This window comes from Aotus nancymaae, unplaced genomic scaffold (genome assembly GCF_030222135.1).
Source record: "Aotus nancymaae isolate 86718 unplaced genomic scaffold, 86718_ANA_hifiasm-v0.15.2.pri h1tg000014l, whole genome shotgun sequence".
Lineage (NCBI taxonomy): Eukaryota > Metazoa > Chordata > Mammalia > Primates > Aotidae > Aotus > Aotus nancymaae.
In genome coordinates, this window is record NW_026988425.1 from 63807452 (window position 1) to 63829153 (window position 21702).

The 21702-nt window shown below is 43.7% G+C and overlaps 2 protein-coding genes across 7 annotated transcripts in view; one reads left to right on the plus strand and one right to left on the minus strand.

Moving 5' to 3' along the window:
- Positions 1–48: 48 nt before the first annotated feature.
- Positions 49–16073, minus strand: LOC105723932 (small EDRK-rich factor 1). Of its 2 annotated transcripts, none has more exons than XM_012462195.3 (3): positions 15948–16073; positions 14899–15007; positions 49–265 (listed from the first exon to the last, which is right to left on the minus strand). In XM_012462195.3, the coding sequence occupies exons 1-3, from the start codon at positions 15952–15954 to the stop codon at positions 49–51; spliced, it is 333 nt and encodes a 110-aa protein (XP_012317618.1). In that variant the 5' UTR covers positions 15955–16073. The 2 variants fall into 2 exon arrangements, with proteins under 2 accessions (XP_012317618.1, XP_012317619.1); XM_012462196.2 differs by lacking the exon at positions 49–265 and adding an exon at positions 9762–10135.
- A 4834-nt stretch (positions 16074–20907) lies between these two features.
- The window catches only part of BDP1 (B double prime 1, subunit of RNA polymerase III transcription initiation factor IIIB), a 122347-nt gene continuing 121552 nt past the window's right edge, over positions 20908–21702 (plus strand). For 4 of the 5 annotated variants that reach the window (XR_010342596.1, XR_010342597.1, XR_010342598.1 and 1 more), the window contains exon 1: positions 20909–21292. Coding sequence is in view for 2 of the 5 variants with exons in the window: in XM_064376037.1 (XP_064232107.1) it covers positions 21081–21292 (212 nt within the window). In the remaining 3 variants the exon portion in view is untranslated. Of the gene's footprint in view, positions 21293–21702 lie in introns of all 5 variants that reach the window. The other variant, XM_021673209.2, reaches the window with a different exon arrangement.

The window sequence follows — 21702 nt, forward strand, 5'->3', positions numbered from 1 at the left end:
ATGCAATTAAGGATTTCCAGATGAGATCATCCTAGTTTAGAATGGAACCTAAATCCAATAACAAAAGTCGTCATAAAAAGAAGGAAAGAAGATAGAAAAGAAGATCACAAAGACAAAGGCAGAGATAGGAGTTATGCTGCCATAAGCCAAGTAATACCTGGAGCCACCAGCAGCTGGAAGAGGCAAGCAAGGATTCTCCCTTGGAGCCTTCAGAGGGAGGTGTGGCCCAGCTGACACCTTTCTCTCAGATTTCTGGCCTCCAAAACTCAACAGAAATATTTCTGTTGTTTTAAGACACTAAATTTGTGGTAATTTATTACAGCAGCTCTCGGAATCAAATACACTCCCACATCCCTTATTTATGTATATGTGTGTGTGTGCATGTTTGCATGAGCACCGAGAGAAGTATACAATTATTAACAGTGGTTAACTCAGGGGAACGAGACTGGCTTACTGAACGCTGAGAGGGTATATGTGTGTGTATATAAATTGAGTGTATTTAAATTAAGTATATGTAAGTAAATTAAGACCACAATGAGATACGACTACTTCCCACCAATGTGGCTAAAGATAAAAGGTCTGACAGTACCTAATGCTAGTGTGGAGCAATGGAACCTTCATTTGTTGCTGGTGGTAAAATGGTGTGGTCATTAAAAACAAACTAAAACAGGCACACGCCTGTAGTCCCAGCTACTCGGGAGGCCGAAGCAGGAGAATTGCCTGAACCCAGGAGGCGGAGGTTGCGGTAAGCCGAGATTGCGCCATTGCACTCCAGCCTGGGTAACAAGAGCGAAATTCTCTCTCAAAAAAAAAAACAAAAAAAAAAAACTAGAACAAAAACAACAAAGATGCAATTGTTTGATGGTACCTACTAAAAAATGTGTGTGTGTATGTATGACTATAGACACAAATCCTATGACCCAGCAATTCCACTGCTGGGTATATATTCAACAGATAGAGTGTTTAAGGCCATCACAAGATATATAAAAATGTTATGGCATTATTATTCATAACGGCCCCAAAGTGGGAGCAATTCAAATGTCCATGAAATATAGAGTAACTAAATTATGGTATATTCATATAACAGAATGCTACACAGCAGTGAAAAAGGCCAAACTGCTGTGTAGCAGCAAAATAGAGGATTCTCGCAGACACAATGTTGAGCAAATAAAGCCAGACTCACTACAGCACATACTGTGTGATTCCCTTTATATAACATTCAATAACAGGCAAAACTAATCTATGGTGATAGTCAGATGAGAGGCATTATCTAAGAGGGTGCTAGAACTGTCCTTTACTGTGATCTGAACATAGTATTTATATGCGAGTCATTGAAATATACATTCCAGATGTTGGCTGTTTATTATCATTTCACTGGGATAAATGCCCAAGGAGTTTTCAAAGGAGTGCTATTTAGAATTTACAGAAATTTAGAATTTATTGTATTTTCCCAGATTTTCTATAATGAGGAAGCATTGCAGTTTGAGGGTTTGAAAGGTTGGTAGAGATAAAAATTGCATTAACTGCATGATTATTTCTCACACTTCAGATAATTACAACCTTCATGATTTGCCATATCATGTATTTTTAAAAATACATTTTTTGTTTGTTTGTTTTAGATGGGAGTCTCATTCTGTTGCCCAGGCTACAGTGTAGTGGTGTGATCTCAGCTCACTATAACTTCCTGGGTTCAAGTGATTCTCCTGCCTCAGCCTCCCGAGTAGCTGAGATTACAGACACCCACCACAATGCCTGGCTAATTTTTGTATTTAAAAATACCATTTTTGCTGGACACAGTGGCTCATGCCTGTAATCCCAGCACTTTGGGAGGCCGAGGTGGGTAGATTGCTTGAGGTCAGGAGTTCAAGACCAGCCTGACAAATATAGTGAAACCCCGTCTCTACTAAAAATACAAAAATTAGCTGTGTGTGATGGCTCATGCCTGTAATCCCAGCATTTTGGGAGGCTGAGGCAGGAGAATCACCTGAACCTGGAAGGCGGAGGTTGCAACGAGCCAAGATCCTGCCATTGCAGTCCAGCCTGGGGAACAAAGCAACACTCCATCTCAAAAAAAAAAAATACACACACACACAATTTTTAAAATTTAGTCTTAGCTTTGCAATAATAGGAATTAAAATCTATTATTTTAGTCTACTCAGGATCTAGTCTCCCTTCTTTTTGGCAAAGAACCCTAAATTTGTTTGGGGGATGCTACAGTTTGGCCATGTCCTCACCAAAATCTCATCTTGAATTGTAGCTCCCATAATTCCCATGTGTCATGGGAGGGACCCGGTGCGAGGTAACTGAATCATGGGGGTGGTTACCTCCATGCTGTTCTCGTGATAGTAAGTGAGTTCTCAGGAGATACAGTGGTTTCATAAGGGGCTTTTCCTCTTTTGCTTGGCACTTCTTCTTCCTGCCATCATGTGAACAATGTGTTTGCTTCCCCTTCCCTCATGATTTAAGCTTCCTGAGGCCTCCCCAGCTATATACAACTGCAAGTCAATTAAACCTCTTTACTTTGTAAATTACCCAGTCTCAGGTATGTCTTTATTATCAGCATGAGAACAGACTAAGACAGGGGACCACCTATTCCTTACTAGATATAGTCTTGGTTTTACCATCAACTTGCCCTCCTGCTGAGGGAGGGTACCTAACCCATGTAAGTTCACCTGGAGGCACTCCGAGTAACATAAAAACTAAAAATACTTGTCAGAATTTCAACCTGATATCAGCACTGTGAGAAAAAAACACCTCATAACACCTACGCTTAAAATACCTGAAACTGTTACAATTCTTGACCTTTCCAAAGCCTTGAGTCCTCAACTTTTCCATGACCCTGGAGTCTCTCATTCTTTCAAATAAGTTTTTTATCAGTAAGTTAATTAAACTGATCTTCCTTGCAACCAAGAATTCCAATATATCATGAAATCAGGTTAGATATGGTTATATTACTTCAAGTATGTATTAACCCATTTCCTGTTTGCCCTGAGTATACTCTTGCCTCTAATCCTAATGTAACATCATATACGTTTCTGTTACGTTAGGATTAGAGACAAGTTCTATTTAGAAATAACTCTAAGAACAGTTTGCATCTTTTATTTTCACATTGAAAATTAATTTGCTTCAGCCTCAAAGTGTGTTTATATAAATTTAATGAGCGCTGGCAGCTGACTGCACATTTTTTTTTCTAAACAGGAAACGGATTAAAATACATACATAACTCTGTATGAAATATCCATTCATAAGCTACCCTAACAGCTCCCTTTAGTGGCACAAGGCTAGACCCTTTGACCAAACAAAAAAAGTATTTGACAAAAGCTTTTGTCATATGATATATGTTCATAAAAGGATCTACTCAATAGGATTGTGTCAATTACAGCCAGGCTAGTAGGTAAATTTCTTGTAAACACAAAGGCTCAGCCAGACTGCTGCAAGGAAATGTTCCTGCCCTTATGTACCAGCAAGCAGTCATGTCCAACTGGTAAAGTAGCAAGAACAGTATGTGGAATGTGAAATGAAAAATATTTTTTGTCTTTTTTTTTTTTGAGACGTAGTCTCTGTTTTTCTTTTTTTTTTTCCTTTCAGACAGAGTCTTGCACTGTTGCCCAGGCTGTAGTGCAGTGGCACAATCTTGGCTCACTGCAATCTCCGCCTTCTGGGTTCAAGCATTCTCCTGCCTCAGCCTCCTATAGGTGTGAGCCACCACGTCCAGATAATTTTTTTTTCTTTTTAAGACGGGGTTTCACCATGTTGGTCAGGCTGGTCTTGAACTCCCAACCTCAGGTGATCCGCTCGCCTTGAGCTCCAAAGTGCTTGGATTACAGGCATGAGCCACCATGCCCGGCCCAGATAATTTTTTTGTATTTTTAGTAGAGACAGGGTTTCACCATGTTGGCCAGGATGGTCTCAATCTCCTGACCTCGTGATCTGACCGCCTCAGCCTCCCAAAGTGCTGGGATTACAGGCGTGAGCCACTGAGCCCAGCCCAGAGTCTCTGTTTTTAAGAAGTGAAGGTGTGGAAAAAAAAAAACCTGTAGTAAGTTTCACATCTTTCTGAAATTTATAGGGAAGTACATTTGAGCATACACATTGTCATTTTCCTTTTCTCAGTGACAGTTTTATGACTTGGCTATCTCTAAAGATAATATATTCTCGTATGTAATTGCCATATAGAAAATACATTAGCTAATAAAGTTGTAGGACGCAGGCCAGACGTGGTAGCTCGTGCCTGTAATCCTAGCACTTTGGAAGGCTAAGGCAGGTGGATCACCTGAGGTCAGGAGTTCCAGACCAGCCTGACCAATATGGTGAAACCCTGTCTCTATTAAAAATACAAAAATTAGGCAGGCCTGGTGTCCAGCACCTGTAATCCCAGCTACTCAAGAAGCTGAAACAGGAGACTCATTTGAACCTGGGAGGTGGAGGTTGCAGTGAGCCAAGATCCTGCCCATTGCACTCCAGCCTGGGCAAAAAAAGTGAAACTTAGTATTTAAAAAAAAAAGGTGTAGGAGGCAATATAATAAATGTTCTTACTGAGCTTTGGTCTAACAGATAACTATGATTGACAATTTCATAAAAATAACAGACCAAGTATTTTTAAGTTGAGAGAGAGAGTGTATGTGTGTGCGTGTTTTGACACAAGGTCCCACTCTATCACCCAGGGTGGAGTGCAGTGGTGTAGTCTCAGCTCACTGCAGCCTCGACCTTCTGGGCTCAGGTGATCCTCCCACCTTAGCCTCCCAAGTAGCTAGGACTACAGGCACACACCACCACACCCAGCTAATTTTTGTTTTTGTTTTTCTGGGGAGAGATGGGGTTTTGCTGTGTTGTCCAGGATGGTCTTAAACTCCTGAGCTCAAGTAATCTACCTGCCTCGGCCTCCCAAAGTGCTAGGATTACAGGTGCGAGCTACCGTGCCCAGCCCATATAAAAATTTTTTTTTTTTTTTTTTTTTTTTTTTTTTTTTTTTGAGACGGAGTTTCGCTCTCGTTACCCAGGCTGGAGTGCAATGGCGCGATCTCGGCTCACCGCAACCTCCGCCTCCTGGGTTCAGGCAATTCTCCTGCCTCAGCTTCCTGAGTAGCTGGGATTACAGGCACGCGCCACCATGCCCAGCTAATTTTTTTGTATTAGTAGAGACGGGGTTTCACAATGTTGACCAGGATGGTCTCGATCTCTTGACCTCGTGATCCACCCGCCTCGGCCTCCCAAAGTGCTGGGATTACAGGCTTGAGCCACCGCGCCCGGCCCATATAAAAATTTTTAAAGTTTTCAAAAAATAATTTCAGAAATCAATGTTCCCTTTTAGCCCTATTTTCAAAAACAGGCTAGAGTTTGATAAATGGATCATAATTTCTTACACATGCTACTAACAGAAGAGGCATTCAAAAATAAGTAACTGATGGCCAGGTGGGGAGGTGGGGTGGGTTGGATCACTTGAGGTAAGGAGTTCAAGACCAGTTTGGCCAAGACGGTGAAACCCCATCTCTACTAAAAATACAAAAAATTAGCCAGGCATGGAGGCGGAGGTTGCAGTGAGCCGAGATTGTGCCATTGCACTCCAGTCTAATGACATAGCAAGATTCTGTCTCAAAAAATGAAAATAATAAAACTGAGCACAGTGTATCTTGGGCAGTAATGGCTGCTACCTCTCATTTTCAGCAGGACTTAATGAAAATTGCTAATGATAATGCACTCCCTCCTCTTGAGAATGATGCAAAATACTATTCTTGATGTTTAAAGGGGGTTCCATGGAGTTTGATATTTTCCAAATTACATTCTAAAGTTGGTTATATCTCACCTAATAATTTTACCTTTTTTGTTTTTGAGACAGAGTCTCACTTTGGCACCAGGCTGGAGTACAGTGGCGCGATCTCAGCTTACTGGAACCTCAGCCTCCCAGGTTCAAGCAATTCTGTCTCAGCCTCCTGAGTAGCTGAGACTACAGGCACGTGCCACCACGCCCAGCTAATTTTCATGTTTTATTAGAGATGGGGTTTCACCATGTTGGCCAGGGTGGTCTCGATCTCTTGACCTTATGATCCACCTGCCTCGGCCTCCCAAAGTGCTGGGATTACAGGTGTGAGCCACAGCATCCGGCCATAATTTTATCTTTCTTTAGCAACAAGCCCTTAGAATATCCAAACTAAATAAAGTTATTACATGAATTAACGTTACTTTTTAAAATTATTCTCCTGGGTTGGGTGTGGTGGCTCATGCCTGTAATCCCAGCACTTTGGGAAGCCGAGGTGGGCAGATCATTTGAGGTCAGGAGTTTGAGACAAGCTTGGCCAACATGATAAAACCCTGTCTCTACTAAAAATACAAAAAAACTAGCTGGGCATGGTAGTACATGCCTGTAATCCTAGCTGCTTGGGAGGCTGAGGCAGGAGAACTGCTCAAACTTGGGAGGCAGAGGTTGCAGAGTCAAGATTGTGCCACTGCACTCCAGCTTGAGCAACAGGCAAGATACCATCTCAAAAAAAAAAAAAAATTATTCACCTGTATTTTTGCTTAATACTCTATAATTGACCTGTTTCCCTAAATTCAACTATCTTTAGTTACCTTAACTATACGACACGGTAGTGCCATGATAGGTGTCAATATACTCTAACAATTAGATTTAATTTTCTTCCTCTTGGATAATTTTTCCACCTGCTTTGAGGAACTATCTGGTCATACTGAAGTTAAAAATCAAACCTCTTAACAATAAATTTATTTAATTAAATACCATAAAAATTAATAGAATGGGCTGGGCGAGGTGGCTCATGCCTGCAATCCCAGCACTTTGGGAGGCCAAGGCAGGCCAATCACCTGAGGTCAGGAGTTCAGGAATAGCCTGGCCAACATGGTGAAACCTGTCTCTACTTAAAATACAAAAAAAAAAAAAAAGAAAGAAAAGAAAATTAGCTGTGCGTGGTGGCAGGCACCTGTAATCCCAGCTACTTGGGAGGCTGAGACAGGAGAATTGCTTGAACCCAGGAGGCAGAGGTTGCAGTGAGCCAAGACTGAACACTGCACTCCAGCCTGGCCAACAAAGAAGAAAACTCCATCTTAAAAGTAACAAAAAAATAATTAATAGAATGGCTAGGCATGGTGGCTCACACCTGTAATCCCAGCACTTTGTAGGGCGGTCAGGGTCAATCACCTGAGCTCAGGAGGTTGAGACCAGCCTAGGAAACATGGCAAAACCCTGTCTCTACAGAAAATACAAAAATTAGCCAGGTGTGGTGGTGAGTGTCTGTAGTCCCAACTGCTTGGGAGACAGGACTGAGGGCAGGAGGATCACTTGGGCCCAGGAGGTTGAGGCTGCAGTGAGCCATGTTCATACTACTGTACTCAGCCGGCGTGACAAAGCAAGACTGTCTCTCAAAAAAAAAAAAAAGAAGGATTAATGATTGATTAGTTCATTGAGATCTTCCTTATTTTAATATTCCATGTTATTTTGGAAACTGTAGCTTTCCCTCGATTTATAAGAATTAAAGGGTCTAAAGTTCTTCCACTCCACAGGATATTTCAAACTACAGAAATTATTCATTTTAAAAAAAAAAAAAAAAAGCAAAGAAAAGAGCTAAAAGCATGAGAAATTTTTTTTGTACTTATGGCTTATTGTTCTTTAGAAATTCTGGAGACAGAATTACAGATATTAGATCCACAAAGAATCTTTGTAGTATAATCATTACTGTATATTGTGTATGTATATTGTATATACAGTAATAGAATAATCTTCATTATTCCTTTTATTACAGTGTAACTTAAGCTACTTTTTAATCTTTTTGCCTTTGTGACTACCATCATAGAATATTCTGAAGACTAAAGTTAAGCCAAGATCCAGAACAATGTTTTAATTTAATGAAAAATCTAGGCCAATATGAAGATAAAAACTCAGACTAAAAAACTTCAGCTGGGTGGGATGGCTCATGTCTGTAACCCCAGCTATGGAGCTGGGGAGGAGAAGGCTGGTAGATCACCTGAAGTCAGAAGTTTGAGACCAGCCTAGCCAATGTGGTGAAACCCCATCTCTACTAAAAATACAAAATGAGCCAGACTGTGGTGGTGCATGCCTGTAATCCAAGCTACTCGAGAAGCTGAGGCAGGAGAATGCCTTGAACCCAGGAGGTGGAGGTTGCGGTAAGCCAAGATCACACCATTGCACTCCAGCCTGGGCAACAGAGCGAAACTCCATCTCAAAAGAAAAAGGGGCCGGGTGCGGTGGCTCACGCCTGTAATCCCAGCACTTTCAGAGGCCGAGGCGGGTGGATCACGAGGTCAAGAGATCGAGACCATCCTGGTCAACATGGTGAAACCCCGTCTCTACTAAAAATACAAAACATTAGCTGGGCATGGTGGCGAGTGCCTATAATCCCAGCTACTCAGGAGGCTGAGGCAGGAGAATTGCCTGAACTCAGGAGGCGGAGGTTGCGGCGAGCCGAGATAGCGCCATTGCCCTCCAGCCTGCGTAGCAAGAGCGAAACTCCGTCTCAAAAAAAAAAAAAAAAAAAAGTAGCTGGGTATGGTGGCATACGCCTGTAGTCCCATCTCCTCAGGAGGTTGAGGCAGAAGAATCACCTGAACCCAGGTGGCAGAGGTTGCAGTGAACTGAGATGGCATCACTGCACTCCAGCCTGGGCGACAGAGCAGACTCAGTCTCAAAAAAAAACCAAAACCAAAACCAAAAACTTCATAGCTGTCTCATTCAATATTAGACACATAAGATTCCAGCCTTTTTATGGGGTGGTACCACTGGTAAGAGACAAATCACGAGATGTTATATTAGGCTAGCTCTTCAAGATCTGTCCAGATAGGGGTTGACATATTGGATGATCAGAAAAATTTGTGAAGTTGCATTATGTGAAAAATAAGTATTTGTAGAATACTTAAGTTATCCTATTTACTACTACAATGGCATTTTCATTCTCTTTGACATAATTCTGCATTTACTTCATAATGTAACAAGGTCTCAAACCTTGTTTCTCTAGGGTACATATTTCCAAATTTATAACTACCATCAAGACTCAAGTTTTAGAAGAGGCCGAGGACAGAAAATATGGTACTCACTCCAAAAAATGTTAAAGCTATAAGTAGAATTGAGATCTCAGTTTACATCCATTTAGTTTCTATTCCAGTGGTTTGTATTATCTGCTGTAAATTCTTCAAGCAAGCTTTGTAAGTTGATTTCTTTTCTTTTGAGACAGAGTCTCACTCTCTTGCCCAGGCTGGAGTGCAGTGGTGCGATCTCTGCTCACTGCAACCTCTGCCTTGGGTTCAAGCGATTTTCCTGCCTCAGGCTCCTAAGTAGCTGAGATTACAGGCAAGTGCCACCACACCTGGCTATTTTATTTTTATTATTATTATTTTTTTAGAGATGGGGTTTCACCATGATGGCCAGGCTGGTCTTGAACTCCTGACCTCAGGTGATCCACCCACCTCGGCCTCCCAAAGTGCTAGGATTACAGGTGTGAGCCAACGCCCCCGACTCAATTTTTTTTTTTTTTTTTAATATTTTTAGTACAGGCAGGCTTTCATTACGTTGGCCAGGCTGGTCTCAAACTACTGATCTTAGGTGATCCGCCTGCCTTGGCCTCCCAAAGTAGTGGGATTGCACGCGTGAGTCACTGTGCCTGGCCCTGTGAGTTGATTTCAAAGCAAAATTATACAAGTGGTTCTTAACTTCTATTACACAATAAAGTTTACTTTAAAGATCTACTTTATGCTTATCCTTAGAAACTGAGGGAAAAAAAAAACTACATTAACAAAGCTGATGACAAAGAACTTTTATTATATGAGAGATCCTATAATCTGATCATCTTATCTAATAAATTATATATAAATGTTAACTAATAAAAATCATGTTCACCAATATGCCACATGCATGTAGTATTTTATTCTTTGAAGACTGCTTCTAAAACATTGCACTAAGTCAAACTGAAAGGTAAAGTTCAAAATAGTTTTTAAAGGATAAAACATATTTAATGACTGTCCACTCTACAAAGTCTTGATCTTAGAGCTTATGATACAGCCAGTTGGCAGTAGCACCCAGGTTTTCCAAACAGCCAGTCATCATTTTTCTCTTGTCTGCATAGACTTCTTCTCATTAGCTGCCTTCTGCTTTTGTTGCATGATCTCAGAGTCCCTACAATGGGGGAAAAGGCTATGAGTTGTTACAGCAAGACCAATTTTATATTCTCACTTGTTTTCTACACATAACCCATTCAGTATATTAGAAGACAATTTAAAAGATTATATAAACATTCTTGTCTTTCCATTTTCATGGTTGGAGACAAAATGGAAAGACAAAGACTAGAAAGGCTTTGAAGTCAGAGCTTATTCTGAATACCATCTCTGTTATCATGATCTTGGACAATTAACCTCAAAACCCTTTCAAAATCTGAGCAATATGTATCAAGGTTGTTCTGAGGAATAGCTACGAATATATAAAAGTGTCTGACATTAGGCAGCTACATGTAGGAATAATAGCAATTACTCTTGGTTGTTAACAAGTGAATTTATTTAAGAAGAGGCATTTAAGAAGTCTCCTAGATATCCTAACTGGTATCTATGACTAGGACATAGATATTATGAAGCAATTCAGTTTCTTACAAGCAAAAAAGCCCACAAGCTAGTCACTAAAACTGGATTAAACTAAAGAAAGGCTGGGCGCTCAGGGTACTTTCTTAACCCTTTTCATCTCTGGTCAAACTGGCATGTGCCATATGACTGTGAACTATGACTAGACTACCCGGGTTAGGTGATCCATGAGTCCATGAAACTGTTTTCAAAATAGACTAAACGGCTATGTATTCAACACCTACTGTGTGCCAAACACTTCTAGCTCTGGTTAAAATCTCACAACTCTGAGTTATTAACCTCATGTCTCAATTTTTTTTATTTTTTATTTTTTTGAGACAGAGTCTCGCTCTGTTGCCCAGGCTGGAGTGCAGTGGCACGATCTTGGCTCACTGCAACCTCTACCTCCCAGGTTCAAGTGATTCTCCTGCCTCATCCTCCCTAATAGCTGGGATTACAGGCGTGTGCCACCATGCCCAGCTAACTGTTATATTTTTAGTAGAGATGGGGTTTCACCATGTTGGTCAGGCTGGTTTCGAACTCCTGGCCTCAAACTGATCTGCTTGCCTTGGCCTCTCAAAGTGCTGGAATTACAAGCATGAGCCACCGTGCCTGGCCAGTTTTAACTTTTTGAGGAACTGTTAAACTGTTTTCCACAGTCCATGACAGCAAGACATTTCTGTAAAGTCAATAGCAAAAGCAAAGGAATAGAAGAAAGGCAAAATAGCACAGCTATAGGCTGTTCTGCCTATCTCTTATCTTTATCTCTTTACTTTCCTAATAAACTTGCTTTCACTTAAAAAAAAAAACCATACACAGCTACAAAGAAACGAAGTATAGTGGAAAAAGAATCATGAGTTACTTTTGTATCTGAAACCAAGCTCTGCTGTGCTTGCTGTATGACCTTAGTAATGTTACTGAAGTTCAGAGCCTCAGTTTCCTATTCTACACATTAGTGCTAATATCATTTTTTGGGGCTATGATGAATAAAAAATAATGCATATAGAGCATCTAGCACAGAGCTTTAGAAGGACAGCATACTTGGTAAACAATGGCAATTTCTGAACCAAGCTAGACTAGGTTCTCCAGTAAAAATATTATTGCAGGGTCACTGATCCATACCATGTTCATTTTTACTCTAATGTGAGTAAACAGAAATTGAAGGCAAAGCTTATCACTTTAATAATAAATGTCAGGGACAGGCACGGTGGCTCACACCTGTAATTCCAGCACTTTGGGAGATTGAGGCAATCACTTGACCCCAGGAGTTTAAGACCCACCTGGACAACACGATGAAACCCCATTTCTACAAAAAATACAAAAACTATCTGTGCTTGGTGGTGTGTCCCTGCAGTCCCAGCTACTTAGAAGGCTGAGGTGGGAGGATCACTTGAGCCTGGAAGGCAGAGGTTGCAGTGAGCTGAGACTGTGGCACTGCACTCCAGTCTGAGTCACAGAGACTCCATCTCCGGAAAAAAAAAGAAAAGGGCTGGGTGTGACTTGGGAGGCTGTGGTGGGTAGATCACAAGATCAAGAGATCAAGACTATCCTGGCCAATGTGGTGAAACCCCGTCTCTACTAAAAATACAAAAATATTAGCTGGGCATGGTGGCATGTGCTTGTATTCCCAGCTACTTGGGAGACTGAGGCAGGAGAATCACTTGAACCTGGGAGGTGGAGGTTGCAGTGAGCTGAGATCACAAGACTGCACTCCAGCCTAGGTGACAGAGTGAGACTTCACGTCAAAAAAAAAAAGTCAGGAGCTTTGCCTTAAATTAAGGTCTTTAATCTCATTAATCAATGATTCTTAATAGTGGCTGCACATCAGAATCACCTGGGAGCTGTTTCAAGTTCAGTTTAAGGAATAACTGGGCCGGCGTGGTGACTCATGCCTATAATCCCAGCACTTTGGAAGGCCAAGGTGAGTGGATTACTTGAGATCAGTAGTTTGAGACCAGCTTGTCCAACGTGGTGAAACCCTGTCTCTACTAAAAATACAAAAATTAGCTGGGCGTGGTGTCAGGCACCTGCAATCCCAGCTACCTGGGATGCTGAGGCAGGAGAATCTCTTGAATCCGGAAAGCGGAGGTTGCAATGAGCTGAGATCACGATACTGCACTCCATCATGAGCAACAGAGTGAGACTCTGTCTTTATTTAAAAACAAAAAACAAAAAACAAAAGGTATAATCTAAGTACAATAAAATTTACCTAGGGTGCTTTTTTCTTTTTTTTGAGATGGAGTCTTGCTCTGTTGCCAGACTGGAGTGCAGTGGAGTGATCTCAGCTCACTGCAACCTGCTTCCCAGGTTCAAGTGCTCCTCCTGCCTCAGCCTCCCAAGTAGAGGGGACTAAAGGCGTGCACCACCACACCCAGCTAATTTTTGTATTTTTAGTAGTGATGGGGTTTCACATGTTGGCCAGGATGGTCTCCATCTCTTAACTTCGTGATCTACCCGCGCCTGGCCCCTAGGGTGCTTTTTATTGCTTGACTTCAAACCAATTAAATCAGAACTTGATGAAAGTTAATGAGGGTAGAGATATCCCAACTACCCCGATTTGATCATTACACATTGTACACATATAGGTTTTAGGTTTATTTTTCTTTTTTTTTTTTTGAGATAGGGTCTCATTCTGTCACCCAGGCTGGAATGCAGTGGCAACTTCTGCCTCTCAGGTTCAAGTGATTCTCCTGCCTAGGGTCTCATTCTGTCACCCAGGCTGGAATGCAGTGGCAACTTCTGCCTCTCAGGTTCAAGTGATTCTCCTGCCTCAGCCTCCTAAGTGGCTGGGACTACAGGTGCATCACCATGCCTGGCTAATTTTTTAATTTTTGGGAGAGACAGGGTTTCACTGTGTTGGCCAGGCTGGTCTTGAACTCCTGGCCTCAAGCCATCCGCCTGCCTCAGCCTCCCAAAGTGCTGAGATTGTAGGTGTGAGCCACCACCCAGCCCACATACAGGTATTAAAATATCACATGTATCCCCAAAATATGTACAACTATTATAATTCAATTTTTTAAAAAAACAATCAGAACTGAGCATAAGGCAAGTGTTGAGCACCTGTCAAGGTTTCCCAGGTGGTTCTAATGCGCAGCCAGGATTGAGAACCCCTAACAAGCCACACTGAAGCACATGTAGTCAGTTATTCACTTAACCTCTAAGTTCCATATGGACAAAATGATTTGAGAATAAAACTAAGCTTTGATTAGCTCTCTTAGAAACACGAATGTGCTTTTTTTTTTTTTTTTTTTTTACTTAAGCTGCAGTTTGAAGTATTTCTGTAGCAGTTTTACATTGGCACATATAGTCATATATCAAGGTTATGTACATGAATTATCTTCAATCCAATGGATCTTCAGAAATCAGCATAGCTAGCTATTATACTCTTTTGTATCTTCTTCAGAACTATTATCATTATATTAATAATTGAGTCACTTGTCATCCAGAGTAGTTTGGGTAGGCTGTCTGCTTTGAAAATGTTGTATGTCTAGCACCTCACAGTGTTTTGCATATGGAAAGTGTTAAGTTATTTTGCTGAATAAAGTTCTTATGGTTGTGGAGGAGCTGCATTCGCCTGTGCAAAACAAATAATAGCTTCAGAACTCTACATTCTTCGTCTATAGGTTGGGATGGCTACCCCATGTGGTTTTAGTCTGCCTGGCACAAAACATATTCATTAAGCCCCGTTCTACCAAGGACTTAAATGCTTTTTGTTTTCCAAAATGAGGATTTTTTGAGACAGGGTCTCACTCTGCCACCCAGGCTGGAGTGCAGTGGTACAATCACAGCTCACTGCAGCCTTGACCAATCTTGGGCTCAAGCGATTCTCCTGCCTCAGCCTCTGGAGTAGCTGAGACCACAGCCATGTGCTACCATGTTTGGTTGTTTTTTTTTTTTTTTTTCCCGAGACGGAGACTCACTCTGTTGCCTAGGCTGAAGTGCAGTGGCACGATCTCAGCTCACTGCAACCTTCATCTCCCAGGTCCAAGTAATTCCCTGCCTCAGCCTCCTGAGTAGCTGGGATTACACAAACCCGCCACCATGCCCGGCTAATTTTTGTATTTTTAGTAGAGACGGGGTTTGGCCGGGGTGATCTTGAACTCCTGACCGCGTGATCCATCCACCTCGGCCACCTGGCTAATTTAAAAAAATATTTTGTAGATGCAGGGGCTAGCTATGTTGTCCAAATTGGTCTCAAACTCTTGGCTTCAAGCAATCCTCCCGACTCTCCCAGACTGCTGGGATTATAGGCATGAGGCACCACACCAGTCTAAAACGTGTCCTCAATCACAACGTCAGTGACTCTAGAATTAAATTAGTACCACTTACCTCTGCTTTCTCTGAGAGGTAGTCAAGCTATCCTCTTTTCTTTTTCCCTTGCTAATTTCCTGAGTTTTCTTCATATTTTTCTGGCGGGCAAGTTCTCGTTGATTTCCACCTACAAAGTCAAACAGTCATGCTCTTTTCCCATCTACAAAATTATTAATAATTCCATTAGACAGGTCTTTTTTAAAATGCATCTTTAGTTTGTGTTTTAATGGATAAACCAGCAGAGTAACAGACTGATGGTGTTCCCAGATCTGACAATAAGGAGGTGGCTTAAAGACGAACACTTACAGAGTATTATCACACCAATCAAGTGGTCACTAGCTGTAAACACCAGATATTTTAAAACAGATATTCGAATCTTCTGGGCCAGTACCCCAAAACAAGTTCTGGCTTTATGAGGGGTGTGGGTGGAAGGAGAAAGCCAGATACAGAGATCACAAGTTCAGCCCATTACTTGAGAGTTATCCTTATCCCCATGCAGAGGCGGAGAGGGGTGGTTGGGGACTGAACAGATTGAGGGTAACTGCGAAAGGCAGTGTGGGTCCTTTACATCCTTATTCTAGCCACAACCCTGCAAGGTAGGCTTCATTGTTCTCATTTTACACAAAAGACTAACCTAACACGTAGGACTGGTAGAAACGAGCAAATTTAGGACTGGCTCTAAAGCCTCCTGTTTATTCGACTATTACCTGCGAGGGCCAAACAAAAGAACTAGGGAGGCGACTCACCGGAGTCCCGGTCCTCATGAGGCCTTAAGCTACCACCTGCCCCCAAACAAGGACCCTCCCGGGGCGGCCGTGTCCACATCTTCGGGGTGTGTTCTTTACGGCATAAACTCGCCCCTGAGGGGCAGGCACGCGCCCGGTCTGAGAAGCCTGACCCGAGCCAGCCGCGAGCTCTCTCTCCGCGGACTGAAGCCGGGATCCCCGCCCTGCGGGACCCAAGGGGATTCTCCAGTCGGACCCCGCCTCCCTCGCTGGCCGCGCCTGAGCGCTAGGCTACCTCGCCCGACGCTCCCCGCCGCTTCCCATCTGCGTCCGCACACTCACGTGCCATGCCGACCACTGACGGAGCCTGGAAGACAGCGACTCGGAAAACCGGCAGGCTGGGCTACCGTCACCACCGTCGACCGGGAAAGCTGAGCCCGCGTGGGCCCTACGCCCAGCGGCGCCTCCGCTCCGCTCAGCCAGCAGCCCCGCCCACGGAGGCCCGACGGCAGCCACCAGCCTGGCCGGCGCGTCACTGCGCGTGCGCGGCCGGGGCGGGGCAGCAGCGCGAACTCCGAAGCTCTTGGAGACTTAGCAGCGCCCGGAACCCTCCTGCCACCCACGCTCGGGAGATCCCGGAAAGCGGGTTCTGTTTGACGGAAGGATAGGCGTGTATGGATTTTCCCCACCGTGCGCCAGGCACAAGGGCTCAACCAGCTCCCACCCTTTTTCTTTTTAATAGGAAATGACAACAAACGCTACAATATCTTACTTTTTGGTAAAGAAAGTTAGCTTTCATTCATCTCCCTCCGGAGGCGGAGAAGCCTGGATGGGGACTGAAAAGATTGAGGGTAACTCTGCGAAAGGCAGTGTTGCCCCTTTACATATTTTCCTTCCGTATTCTAACCATAACCCTGCAAGGTAGGGTGCATCGTTTTCATTTTGCAGAAGAGACACTGACTTAACGCTTAGGAATTGATATGAGAATAAAATTTAAGACGGACTCTAAAGCCTGTTTATTTTCCAGTTTATCTCAGTGCCCTTGTCACGATCCACAGTGCTTTAGGAGTTTTATGTTACTGACTCTGCTTGGGTTGTGTGGTGGGGAGATGTCCGGGAATGCAGTCTTACCACGATTCAGAATAGCCCAGAATAACCTCGGAACTTACGTAAAAGCTGTGGACCATCTGCCATTGCGGGAAACGCTTGTAGAGATGCTTCTTCCTTTTTTTTTTTTTTTTTTTTTTTTGAGACAGGGTTTCATCTTATTGGTCAGACTGGTCTCGAACTCCTGACCTCAGTTGATCCTCCACCCGCCTCGGCCTCCCAAAGTGCTGGGATTACAGGCGTGAGCCTCCACGCCCGGCCGTAGAGATGCTTCTATAGTTCATCTGGCATATAATTTCTTCTCGTCCTCCATTGTTACACACACACACACACACACACACAGAAACAAAAAGATAACATTGTTACAAACATGATTTGGATACTCCAAATTGCCCTATATTTTAAAAACTTTTATTTCGGAAGATCTGAAATTTATGCAGTATAAAAGCATTAGTAACAAGGATAGCGAATCCTCAAGGAGACACGACCAAACTTCAATTATTACCTCATAAAATCCTCTATTTTAGAGAAGGTGGAGAAAGTGAAGACTGAGGGGCTCTGGAGATGAACTGTCTGGGTAGAAAGCCCAGCTCCACCAATTAGTAGCTGTGTCAACTTGGACACTATTTCGTTATGTTAAAGCGTTCTTACCTGTACGTCCTTTATTAACTGTATTATATGTGAAGTACTAGGTCCCCAGCATACGGTAACAATACGTTAGCTCTTGTCATTCTTTCAAATTTGGAGAGCCTCGCAGACATCACTATCCTACCCCTGCACCCCACCTGTCTTCCTTAATACTGCTAACATCCGTTTCCACTTAGTGAACTTCTTCTTGAGTAACTTGAATAAAGGGAAAAGATTGACTTTCTGGCACCGTGTTTTGTTTTGTTTTGTTTTTGGAGACAGGGTCTCACTCTTGCCCAGGCTGGAGTACACTGGTGCAATCTCCGCTCATTGCAGACTTGGCCTCCCGGCTTCAAGCGATTCTCGTTTCCTCAGCCTCCCGGAGTAGCTGAGATTACAGCCATGTGCTACCCTGCCCCGGATAATGTTTGTATTTTTAGTAGAGACGATTTTTTGCCGTGTTGGCCGGGCTGATCTGAAACTCCTGGCCTCACGTGATTGGCCTGCCTCGGACTCCCAAAATGCTGGGATTACAAGCATGAGCCACTGTGTCCAGTCTCTGGCACAGTTCTTTATAGAGATAAGATTATCTAAAGAAGTAATAGAGTGGGATTGGAAAGTAAGTGGTAGAGTTGTTTTTGTATGTGCTCTCAATTTAATCTAATTGAGCATTTTTCTTTGCAGCTAAAAAATTTTGCAGTTTTAAAGTTGTAGGGGTACACAAGATATACTCCATTTACACAAGATGTGTTAGATGTGTCTCTAAGAGAAAAGTGGAGATTTTAAAAATTACTATGATGCCACTAAGAATTTACTCCACGAACTTGTGTAACAAATGTCTTATGTCTTTATATTTAATAAAATTTAATCTGATTCTGTTCCCATCCCTTTTCTAGTGGGTAATTAAATCTTAAGTCACTACTTTCTGACCTGTAAAACCTTGGGAAAAGGCCCTAGTCTTTTAGGTAGAACAGAAGACCATCTGTGGAAAGGCCCTGTGTCTTCAGTTTCTATTGGAATATGCTGTTCAAAGCTGTGTAGTCCTGGCGGTGGCTCCAAGATTCCTGAGACATCTTTAGCAGGGGATTCTCTAATTCTTGAGCTTCTTTAGGTAAAACTGAGATCCTGTTCTGTTTCCAGAGTATTGCAGGGAGCCCACAGAACTCACAGACCTTTTCTTTCTTTCTTTCTTTTTTTTTTTTAGATGGAGTTTCGTTCTTGTTGCCCAGGCTGGAGTACAATGGTGCAATCTCAGCTCACTGCAACCTCCGCCTCCTGGGTTCAAGCAATTCTCCTGCCTCAGCCTCCCAAGTAGCTGGGATTACAGGCATGCGCCACCATGCCCAGCTAATTTTGTATCTTTAGTAGAGACAGGGTTTCTCCATGTTGGTCAGGCTGGTCTCAAACTCCTGACCTCAGGTGATCTGCCTGCCTTGGCTTCTGAAAGTGTTGGGATTACAGGTGTGAGCCACCATACCCAGCCCTTTTTTTTTTTTTTTTTTTGAGACAGGGCCTCACTTTGTCACCCAGGCTGGAGCGTGGTGTGCGATCTTGGCTTACTGCAACTTTGGTCTCCTGAGTTCAAGCAATTCTCCAACCTCAGCCTCCTGAGAAGCTGGGACTACAGGCGCAAGCCACCATGCTCGGATAATTTTTGTATTTTTGGTAGAGATAGGTAGTTTCACCATGTTGGCTAGGCTGGTATTGAACTCTTGGGTTCAAGTGATTCACCTGCCTTGGCCTACCAAAATGCTGGGATTACAGGCATGAGCTATGCCTGACCTCCAGAACTTCATTTTCTTCATAGTCTTTTCTTTTTCTTTTTTTTTTTTTTTGAGACAGAGTTTTGCTCTTGTCTCCCAGGCTGGAGTGCAATGGCACCATCTCTGCTCACTGAAACCTCTGCCTCCTGGGTTCAAGCAATTCTCCTGCCTCAGCCTCCCAAGTAGCTGGGACTACAGGGGTGCGCCACTATGCCCGGCTAATTTTTTGAATCTTTAGTAGAGATGGGGTTTCACCATGTTGGCCAGGATGGTCTTGATTTCCGATCTAGTGATTCGCCCACCTCAGCTTCCCAAATTGCTGGGATTACAGGCGTGAGCCACCGCGCCTCGCTACTTTTTGTATTTTTAGTAGAGGCAGGGTTTAACCATATTGGTCAGGCTGGTCTCAAACTCCTGACTTCAAGCAATTTGCCTGCCTTAGCCTCCCAAAGCGCTGGGATTACAGGCATGAGCCACTGTGCCCGGTCTGATACATTTTAAAAATATCTTGTTCATTTGTTTTTTGTATTTTCTCCTCTCAAATCCAGAACGCCTTGTTTAGCTACCTCTTGAAGCAGATTAAGAACACTCAAAATAGTGGTCGGGCAGGGTGGCTCACACCTGTAATCCCAGCACTTTGGGAGGCCTAAGGCAGGCGGATCACGAGGTCAGAAGATTGAGACCATCCTGGCTAACATGGTGAAACCCGTATCTACTAAAAATACAAAAAATTAGTCGGGTGTGGTGACATGCGCCTGTAGTCCCAGGTACTCGGGAGGCTGAGGCAGGAGAATTGCTTGAACCTGGGAGGTGGAGGTTGCAGTGAGCAGAGATCTCACCACTGCACTCCAGCCTGGGTGACAGACCAAGACACCGCCTAAAAAAAAAAAAAAAAAAAAAGAATACTCAAAATAATTTACAAAGTTTCAACTACAATAATTTTTAAACAGGCTGGCGTGCAGTGGCACAATCTCAGGTGATACATCCATATTAAAAAGTACACAAGGAGGCCAAGCGTGGTGGCTCACGCCTGTAATCCCAGCACTTTGGGAGGCCAAACCGGGTGGAGCGCTTGAGCCCACGAGTTCGAGACTAGCGTCGGCAACATGATGAACCCCGTCTCTACCAAATATACAAAAAAAAAAAAAAAATAGGCGGGTGTGGGACCACATGTTGCGCGCCTGTGGTCCCAGCTACTTGGGAGGCTGAGACAGAAGGATAGCTTGAGCCCTGTAGGTGGAGGCTGCAGTCAGCCAAGATCGCCCTACTGCACCACTGCAGCCTAGGCGACAGAGCGAGATCCTGTCTCAAAATAAAAAAACAAAAAAGTACACAAGGGCGTACGGTACATGATCTTTCTACCACGACGTGTTTCCCAGAAACTCAATTACTCTCCTAGGAAGTAACAATTATCAGTTTCTTCACACCAGCATTTCTAATCTGTCTACTCAGTAATTTAGAATCTAAGCCTTTCAGGACCTCTAAAAACAAAATCGGCCAGAGATTTTAATAGTTCCAGTAAAGGTTTGAGCTGAAAAGTCGACTTTCTTCTTATCCTCTTTTCAACTACTCCTAAGGAGTCCTAGAGAAGAAAGAGCACAAATCTCTGCATCTCAATTTCTGATCCGCAGGTAACCGTCTTGATAGCTTGGTAGTTACCATGGCTCCCAATGCTGTGCGTCTGACGTCATTCCGCGGCGCTGGCTGATGGCGCAATCAGTTCCGGCGCCCTGTGAGGGCGGGGGAGCTGGGAGGAGAGAGAAATTTGGCCATTAGTGTGTGGCAGGGTCATGAAAAAGCGGCGGCGGCGGGAGAGAGGAGGTGGCGGTGGGGGAGTTCAACTGCGGTAGCTGCCCTCTGAGCTGGTGGTGGGGCTTTGTGGGGAGGGCGTAGTTCCTAACCCCCATTCTGGGCAGCAGCCGGGGCTCGGGGTTGTGAGCGGCCGTCAGGCTGCCTCCCCGGGCCCCCTGGCTCCGCCATGTTCCGCAGGGCACGCCTTAGCGTGAAGCCGAATGTCAGGCCTGGTGTGGGCGCCAGGGGCTCCGCCGCTCCCAATCCCCAGCGTGGACAGGAGTCTCCCAGGCGGCCGGAGCCTGCCACGGACTCCTCTTCCAAGCCAGCGGAGCCCACAGATGTGTCCGCCGTCCATTTCGATGGAGCGGAGCCCCAAGAAAAGGCTCCTAGGGTCGGGTAAGAGCTTGCAGAGGGAAGAATTTTCATTTGCCCTGCCTCCGGGCCTGTCATCTGGAAGCTGAGCAATGAATTTTATCACAGGAGTCCGCTCTCGATTGCAGTTTGGTTGTCTGACCTGCAGAGTGTGGCTTGTGTGGATTTTGTCACGGTCTGCAGATGCTCTGAGAGGAGAAATCATGTCTTCTAGTGGTGGAGGGGACAATCGGGATATGGCAGTCCTGAAGTGAAGAATATCCACACTATTCATTTGAGAATTTAGTCACCATAGTTTTCATCCTTCTGGAGTGCTTTGCAGGGAAGTGTTTTTGTTTTTCACTTTATAAAATATTTATTTATTTTATTATTATTATTATTTTTTTTTGGAGACGGAGTTTCGCTCTTGTTACCCGGGCTGGAGTGCAATGGCA

Coding starts and splice junctions, on each gene's coding strand:
- LOC105723932 (XM_012462195.3), bottom strand. Junction 266..14,898: donor ACCTCTCAGAGAAAGCAGAG/GTAAGTGGTACT, acceptor ATTTCTGTTGAG/TTTTGGAGGCCAGAAATCTG.